Here is a 9,683-nt window from a genome sequence, read left to right as displayed (position 1 = left end):
GGAGATTATGAACCATGTATCGTTTTAGTGGTTAGTAAAACTGAATACATACATTTAAAAAATTGTCCTCCGCTCGGGAATCGAACCCGATTTGGAAACTAAAACATTGTAACTATTTCTACTGATAATATATCGATTGTGTAGGCCTTTATAAGCAGTAAAATTACCTTAAGTTTTACGTATTCACTCAAAAACAGTATATAAATAAGGTAGGCAAATGAACAGCTGAGACAGAACTTTTGCTTTCATAAAATACAAAGTACATATTTTTGCTGTTGTATGAACACAATAGATATTTTATTTCATATTTATGTTGTTTTTCATGCATGTTTAGGACTTAGGTAGATATAAAATAAAAGGCATATCGAATAAAAATATAATTTATTACAAATATTTAAAAATTACAAAACCTGTATACATTGTTAAGTAGATCTAGAATATCATACAATAGACCTAAAATGGACATTTTTATTTAGATTTGTAGGCTTTACCTTTAACTTAATAATAACTATAACATCGAAAAATCGTCGAAATATAAAATAAGTAAAATAACTAATAAAAATTAATAACTAAAATTATTAAGTAACCTGCCATATGTAATAGAAATAAAAATATTTAATTCTATTACTTACGGTGAAAAATTGAACTAAATATATATAAAATTAGTTTATTCGTAAGTTATTTTGGCGCGAATCGGCGGACAAGATGGAAGATATTTTCAACATTCTTGTCCAAGTTTTTGCCCCGCAATTAATCTTTTGAATACAATAAAACTAAATTAAACTTAATAATAATTCTACCACTGAAAATACATTTATAAAATTATTAAGTAAATGTTATAAAAATCATAAAATTTGTACAAAGCTTAGATCTTTTGGCGACTTTGTTCCAACTTTTTAAAGCTAATGCATACAATTTTCAACGTTACCAGCATTTTTAATATTTTTACCAAATTTTATTCCAATTAGCAGCAACATTTTAACAAACAAATGATTAATTTGGGTTATAACTAAATTATTATTTAGCAAGTTCATTAATTTTAATTTAAAAAACATGTTACATTTTATTTAAACTTTGAAGTATTTCACATGCAGTTGAAAGCTATTTTTATATGGTAACATTTGGTAACTTTTTTCTTACAATTATAAGAATTGGCTCTTATCATTTTATTTGTAATATTTTATAAGGCATTGGGAATATAAATTGACAGATTAAGCGTTATGTTTTTAATTATATACAATATTTATTTTTAATTTAAACTGTAGGATCTAAATTCTTCTTTGTGACTTTTTTATATAGGTATCACGAAGTTGAAATTTAAGTACATTTTCAGATAATTATCGTGAGAATAAATTAATATCTGTTTCGAAAGTATGAATTGATAATTGGATTCCAAAAAATACATAATATTTTGGACCAATCGTGAACATTAAATATAAAGGGCTATTCAAACTAGAGCGGTATCCACTACCGCGTATGGCACGCGATTAAATCTCTTACTAAGTATATTATAGAGACTCTAATCGCGTACCGATCAGCTGTTCGCTACAGTACTCGTTTTGGTACGCGATTAGTGTCTCTAAAATATACTAGGTAAGAGATTTAATTGCGTGAAATAGTTTGAATAGGCCTTAATTTCTATTCTAACTCCTATTGGTTTTATTAAATTGAATATTTATAGAAATTCATTTGAATTCAGTGGTTCTAGAAAATTCACTATTATGTCTATTTGACTAAATGCAATAGTATTTAACTATTTATTTAACTTTCATATTGCACGAGGTTAAATTTAAATAAATAGCCAAATTGTTAACAATACAAATCATATATTTTTCGACACTGGCATGTACTTATTGCCATAATAAGAAAAAAGTATCGGTTATAATATCCTTTTGACACTAATTTTTTGTTATCTATGATTCGTTCAAAAATTTGGCTATACATTTAAAAATTGAAAACTATCTCCATTCATTTGTATTTAATGAGATTTCTGTTTACATTTAAAAGGATCACAAATATATCACAATATACAATTCAATTATTAGAAAAATATTCGAGTGAAAAATAAAATTGAATACTGTTTCCATGATTTGAGTTTTAAATAATGAACACGGTTTGCACCATTCAAAATATGTTTTTTTTTTAATTAGACCATAGACAAATTATATATTTTCATAGAATGCTATTGACAGCCCTTTTTTAGTCCAAATCTGTGATTTTGATTATTTTCTTAAATTGGGGCTGAATAGTATAGAGTATTTTTTTTAATTTTTAATAAATGAGGCATTATTTTTTGCTCTTTAGTACCACTTGCTTTAACAATTATTAATTATATTTCGATTGGTACATAGTTAGCGTAAAGCGTTCTACTTAAAATCTAAAAACAAAGAATTGTATTTTAAAACCAAATAAAATTATTTAAAACCGATACATACACATAATTTTAAGCCTAATTTCATTATACATATATTTCTAAAACTAAAAACGAATAATCAAGCAATAATTATTAAATTGCAACAAATACGGAAATTTTGTTATTCAAATCAAGTCAAAAAAATAAAAAGCGCACAGATAAAAAAGTAATTGTATCCCATCAACCATTTATCTATGGTAAGCGTATACTATGCTTTTTCCGCGTTCTCACGCATTCTGCGTCGTCTATGGATTATCGGTACAAAAATCCACAACGACGCGCCAAAAATTAATATAAAACCTAATGTAACGAACAGGGACTTATACGACTTCGTATATTCGAACCACGCGCCACAAATCGGTGGACCAATCAACTGTAAGATACCGTTTACAAACAAACTAATACCGTACGACGACATCAATCGTTCCGTACCTAACATTTCCGTCATAACCAATGCAGTTACACCAACGTTGATACCCGATGCGATACCGAAAACGCAACAAAACGCGCTTATAGCCGAATAGGACGACACTAGCGGTATCATAGACAAACTGATACCGGAAAATAACAAACCGGTTATAAAAAAATAACGTTTCGGTGTCGAAACGATATCTGACAGCGCGGAACCGCCAATTCTGCCGACCAAATCTAACGCGGAAATTATAGATAATAAATACGCGCCTAATGTTTTGTCAAAACCGCATTCTTTCGCGTAAGACGGCACTAAAATAATGAAATTCGTGTACGATATGGCGCAAGTGCAGTTCGAAATAAGTATTACTAAATAAATGGGATCTTTTAACAGTTGTACATCAAAGTATTTATTAGGTTCCTTTTTAGAATCATCGTCTTTTCGCTTTTTGCAACCGCAACAGTAAGATATAGGGGCTAGGCTGTCTGTTACTGATTTAAGACTAAATTGAGACGCAAATTCGCTTGGTTTCTCGAAAGCGGACAGCGTAGAACCGTGAAAAGGTGTAGACATGTATTGAAAACTAGATGTAGACGGGCTACGTTTCGGCGTTTTTGGTAGAACTAACTTTTTACCAAAACCATCTTGTGAATTTACTCGGCTAGATTTTCCTTCCGGAACCGATTCTAATAGTGACGGATTGCTCGGTAAATGATTCGATATTTTGCTAGAGATGTGCTGTATTCCGTGTTTGGATGCTGTCGATATTTTCCGATTTCTCTCTTCGTGTTTTGAGAATTGTGTGCCGCTGGCTGATCGAATGAAGTCAGCTCTATCGTCGAGGTTAGCGTGGGATCTAGGCTTGTATATTGATGGGGAGCCATTGGGATATTTTTCTGTGTGGTCGTCTTCAGATGTTAGAACTAATTTGGGGTTGGATAGATTCAGCTCGTTAGGGTCTTCTTCGATGAATGTTTCCAGCTGGAAAATAAAATAAAATATTACATCTCGGTTAAGAAAATATATGATTTTTTAATGGCAATACATATAAATTGCTATAAAATTGATGATTTAAATTGAAAAATATCGGTACAACTGATAACTATACAAGTGAATTTTGATAAGTGTATATAATTACATTTTAAATCGAATTATATATTCACATACATTTTCCATATATATAAAAATAATATCTAATTGTACAAAGCTTGCTGTTTAAGTATTTACATATTTGAGATGTTTTGTACTGACTCTAATATTGAATTGGACTCGCCTTCGTAAACCCTCTTACCCTGGAGGAACATTACCTTCATTCCTCCCATCCTGTTATTGGAACTATTTTTATTCTCTATGCTATGACAAATATTAAAGAGAGAGTAAGCAAAACATACAATTTGAATTAAAGGAATCATCTAAATATATAATAATAGAAGAGAGAGAAGATTGCTGTTCTGTGTCCTTCATATACTAAATATATAATAGAAGGTAAAATAAAAAACGATAATATTATCAAAATATTTATTTACAAAATTAACAATTAAAAAAATTCCTATCTAATTTTAACATGAAATACATAATATCTAAAAAGTTTGTGCATATAAATTCATGATAATCACGTTATTTTATATAGTGTGTATACAGGGTTACTTGTAAAACACCGGCAACCTCGCAGGACAAAATAACATCTTAGGCAACAACATTTGTTCTACGACTTTTGATAATTTGTTAGATTTTATTTTCATACAAAAATAAATATTCATTTAATTTTCCGTTTAAACTCTACGCCTCCCAAAAATTATGTAAACAAGAAGCGAACGAGAGGGGGAAGGGGGCGTCGCGTCGTCCATCCGATAATGAATAGAACATACTCTCCTAATATTTGTAAGTCAAATATTAGGAGAGTACAATAAAAGTTTAAAAAATCATTTAAAAATAATTTATTGCGTTATGCCAAAAGTCGTAGAACAAATGTTGTTAGTTAAGATGTTAGCTATCTGGTCCTGCGAGGTTGCTGGTGTTTTACAAGTAGCCCTGTATTTGATTTATAATAACAATTGCAATGACGTAGTTATAATAAGGCCCGGGAGACAAAGGAATAGGGGCCCCTTTTTTAGAAAAAGATAAGATGCAATTATCGCGTACCGAGCGGTATACGATTAGAGTCTTTATAAGTATAGTAAGAGATATAATCGTGTGCCATCGGTATACCGCCTACCCACGGCGGTAGCGGATACCGCTCTAATCTGAATAGGCCTTAAGCAGACTTCTTATTTCTAGTCTATAAAATAATTAACAAGGCCTATCTTAATATATATAAATCTCGTGTCACAATGTTTGTCCTCAATGGACTCCTAAACCACTTAACCGATTATAATAAAATTCGCACACCATGTGCAGTTCGATCCAACTTGAGAGATAGGATAGTTTAAACATGTAGGTACCACGAGTGAAGCCGGGGCGGACCACTAGTTCAACTATATAAATATGTTATGACGATTCGAGGGTGCTTCTAAAAGAAGTATAATTGAATAAATAAATGTTTGAGTTTATGTTTTGTAGCTACAGTAGTCTGTATTGAGGGGCCCCAGAGGCCCCGACCAAAAATAACTACGTCACAGACTAAAAAACATGTTTAATTTGTTACTTATATAATTATATATTTTTTAACAATTACTTCGCAATAGAAATAATACAAAATTCATGGAAGGATACAATATAGCTGCTCATTCAACTTTATTTATTTATTTATTTTATTTTTACACTTAATTAATTGTACAAATAGGAAACCTTAGTATTAATTACATCTAAAAACAGAGTACAATTAACTTGGCGGCCTTATCACTAAGTAGTGATCTCTACCAGGCAACCACGGTAAAAGGTAACAAGCAAAGAGGTCACTAAAAAGGCGGGACGAGAACAGAGAAAAAAAATAATAATAATAATAATAGTACTTAGCAAGAAAAACAGAAAAATAAAGACGTTTCATCATTCAAACATGTATAAAACATATTATAATATATATCTACATAAAATAATACATAAATATATACATATCTACATACATCCATAAATAAAATAAATAGGTATACATACAAAATATATATAACTATACATAAAGAATATATATATATATAATCTGAAGGAAACACACTGATATTTAATAAGATATATACCACATACATGTAAAATATTAAAAGAATACTACTGATCCGGATCAACAGCAGAGAGAAAGTGTTGTCTCACAAGATTTTTAAACCCCGAAGCGGTCTGGGCTTGCCGAATGTTTAATGGCAGAGAATTCCATAAATTCACGGATATTGCTGCGAATGACTTGCCATAGAAATTCGTGCGTCGGCATGGAACACGCAAGATAAGTCTGTCCTCAGAGCGAAGTGAATAGCTTTCATTGTGCAAGAAGGAAAAATTGGATTTGAGGTAGGAGGGAGCGGAGGGATTAAAAAGGATACGGAACAGGAGTTGCAAACAGTGTAGATCCCGGCGAAGTCGGATAGGGAGCCACTTGAGCTTTTTCCTGAAAGAAGAAACATGGTCATATTTTCGAAGGCCGAAAATAAATCTAATACAGAAATTTTGAAGACGCTCAAGTTTATCAAGATGCTCGACTGCTAAATCAGGAAAACATGCATCCGCGTAATCAAGTATAGGAAGGAGAAGGGATTGCGCTAACGTAATTTTGGTAGGAATAGGCAAGAAGTTACGAAGCCGCCGGAGCGAAGCAGAAGCAGCATAGATCCTACGGCTTAATTCTTGGATGTGGTGAGTCCAGGACAAAGTTTGGTCAAGTAGCACACCTAAGTTTCTGACTACCGTTTTGTAAGGTAAAACAACGTCACCGATTTTGATGTTTGGCAAAATACCCCAGTCAATTTCCGAAATTAGATAAGGACTACCGATGATGATGACATTGCTTTTAGCTGGGTTGAGTTTTAGTCCAAATTCGTTACACCAGCTGGTTATGTTAGCTAATTCGGAATTAGAAAAATGTATAGCCTTAGGTAAGTCAGCAAGGGTGGACTGGGTATAAATCTGTAAGTCGTCAGCATACATATGGTACAGAGACGTCAGCCGGGAACATAAGGAGTTAATGAAGATGGAAAAGAGGAGAGGAGACAAAACGCCGCCCTGAGGAACACCGGCAGAGACCGCACACCAAGATGAGTACTTAGTATCCACCAAGATACGCTGCCTCCGCCCGTGCAGGTAGGAATGGAACCAGTCAATTACCGAAGGAGAAAAGTTAAGTACACGCAACAGACCCAGCAGTACGTCGAAGTCCACTGTTGTAAAAGCGTTGCTAAAATCTAAAAGAGTAAGTACTGTGAGCTTCTTATTGTCCATACCAGCACGAATATCGTCAGTGACCTTGACCAGGGCTGTAGTCGTACTATGACCTGGACGGAATCCGGATTGAAAATCACTAAGGATATTATGTTTGTTCAGGAAAGAGGTAAGTTGCTGATGTATTACACGTTCAAGGACTTTGGATAGGAAAGGTAATATGGAAATTGGACGGTAATCTGAAAAGGAATTTGGGTTGGATTTTTTGGGTAAAGGGATGACTTGTGCATCTTTCCAAATAGTAGGAAGTGTACCAGTGGACATGGAAAAGTTCAGAATGTGAGTAAGGGAGGGAATAATGATATCAAGGATGGGAAGGATCATAGTACGGCTAACAAGGTCACAGCCAACAGCATTTGATGAAATGGACAATACGTGTTTCTTAACATCCCGTTCGGAGACTTGCTTAAAAAGGAAAGGAGGATAAGTAGGGGTAGGAAGAGAGGAGAGATTTTTGAGAGTACGGTGTTTCAAATTAGGATCAAGCAAGGAAGATGATGTAAAGTGTATATTGAGTTGGCTTATATCAACGGTTTTAGGTAAAGCATTAGACTCTTTACCAATCCCCAAGCTTTTCAGAAATTTCCAATTTGATGATGAATCACCGCTCTCAAGGGATTTGTGGATATGGCGTCGCTGAGCGTCTCTGCACAATACGTTGCAACGATTACGTATCCTATTGTACTTTGCCCGCGCTTCATCCGTTTGTGCAGTTTTCAACTTAGCCTTGGCACGGTTTCTTTTTAAGGAAAGAGATTTTAATTCCGGAGTAAGCCAAGGTGCTGGTGTGTGTTTCTTCTTGACAGGTCGGAGTGGCGCAAATTTGTCGTACAGATTTAAAACAAATGTGTTGAATAAGGAGACTTTCTCATCTATCGACTGCGCATCGAACACCTCTTCCCATCTAATGTTTTGCGCATCGCAGCGAAGCAAATCCTCGTCAATTCCCCCAAAATTACGCAGCAGAATGGTAGACGGTTTAAGTTTCGGAGAATGGAGCTTGTAGGAAAGGTAAATGAGGTCATGAAAGGAAAATGCATCGGCTGAACACTGACCGTGCTTGGATATGAAGTTGGGTAAGGAGACTATCATTAGGTCAAGTAGTGAAGGATTGCAGCCTGGAAAGTAGTGAGTTGGATTTAAGGGAAGGGCATGGAGATTGTGGGAATTCAGGATGGAAAGCAGCTTATTACTACGGCTATCGCCTTTAAGCAAACAAGTGTTGAAATCACCCATGAAAATTAAATGCTCGTATTGGGGAGAGAGGTAATCTACAAGGGTTTCAAAGGAAGAAAAGTAATCTATGGAGAGAGAAGGACAATAAAAAACACCAAGAAGGATTTTGAAATCTTTACTCGATTTATGAAAAAAAAAATTTATTTACAGTTTCACCCTTAAGTTATTATAATTCAATCTATCTCATTGTCAAATTTCATCGAAATATGTTAAGCAGTTTGGACGTTAAAATAACCTAAAAGAAGGACGAATTTTTTTAGCTAATTTCATAAAAATTCGATACATTCATAGGAATGAGAACGGAATGATTTATTTTTAAATTTAAATTTATTTTTTATTCAATTTAATATTTAAGGGCATTTATTAAAGCGATAAGTACGTTTTTTGTGCGTTTTAATTAGAAAAAAAGAGCGGTGTCAGAAGTGAAACATCTTTGGCAAGATTCAAAGATACCAAGATCGTCGCCTTACACCATGACGTGACGGTATTGCCATGGCACGACATTAAAATTTCAATTTTACTTTCAACGCGCAAAGAAGTTTCACTTAACAAAAAATTCTAATTATTCTAACCTGAAGAGTTTGTTTGTTGTTGTTAGATAGTCCATTTATCGAGGACGGCTATAGGAGTATAGGCTATACAGGATGTAATCGTTAAGTGTGCACAGGCGATTATTCCGTAACTATTGCAGATATCAAATAACTCTAAACTGAAATCGAAAGCCCTTTACCTAATGAGTAAAATTACAATAATAACTTATTAACAATAAAACGGGAAATATCCGAAAATTTTACACCAAATACACAATGTATGGAAAATTCAATGTATGGGAGTGTTAAATGTAACTTTTTTTGGATATTTCCCGTTTTATTTTTTAAAAGTTATTATTGTAATTTTACTCATTAGGTAAAGGACTTTCGATATCAGTTTAAAGTTTTTCGATATCTGCAATAATTACGGAATAATCGCCTGTGCACACTTAACGATTACACCCGGTATATAATCACGCTAAGACCAACAAAAGCGAAGCAATGCGGATAAAACCGCGGGGCACAGCTAGTTTTCTTATACAATGTATTGAAATAAAGCACTGGCTATTTAAAACTAAATAGTTGATAGAATAAATTCGTTATTCAAATCAGTAACTGCATTTGAAATTAAACCTATGGTTAATAAAAAACTAAATTTAAAAAAAGTTTAAATCTAATTAACATTGTGATGTACATAGTAACTATTAAATAATTTTAAATTTAACTAAAAAAA

At 33.1% G+C, this 9,683-nt stretch overlaps 1 protein-coding gene across 1 annotated transcript in view; it reads right to left on the bottom strand.

Annotated features, from left to right (window-relative positions):
• Positions 1-366: 366 nt before the first annotated feature.
• LOC123704809 (monocarboxylate transporter 13-like) overlaps positions 367-9,683 on the bottom strand; it is a 44,762-nt gene continuing 35,445 nt past the window's right edge. The window contains exon 8 of the mRNA XM_045653303.1: positions 367-3,806. Coding sequence (XP_045509259.1) covers positions 2,622-3,806 — 1,185 coding nt within the window. The 3' untranslated portion in view covers positions 367-2,621. The remainder of the gene's footprint in view (positions 3,807-9,683) is intronic.

This window comes from Colias croceus, chromosome 30 (genome assembly GCF_905220415.1).
Source record: "Colias croceus chromosome 30, ilColCroc2.1".
In the NCBI taxonomy this organism is placed as follows: Eukaryota; Metazoa; Arthropoda; class Insecta; order Lepidoptera; family Pieridae; genus Colias; species Colias croceus.
The sequence above is the reverse complement of the archived record's forward strand: the minus strand, read 5'-3'. Positions and strand labels throughout refer to the sequence as shown.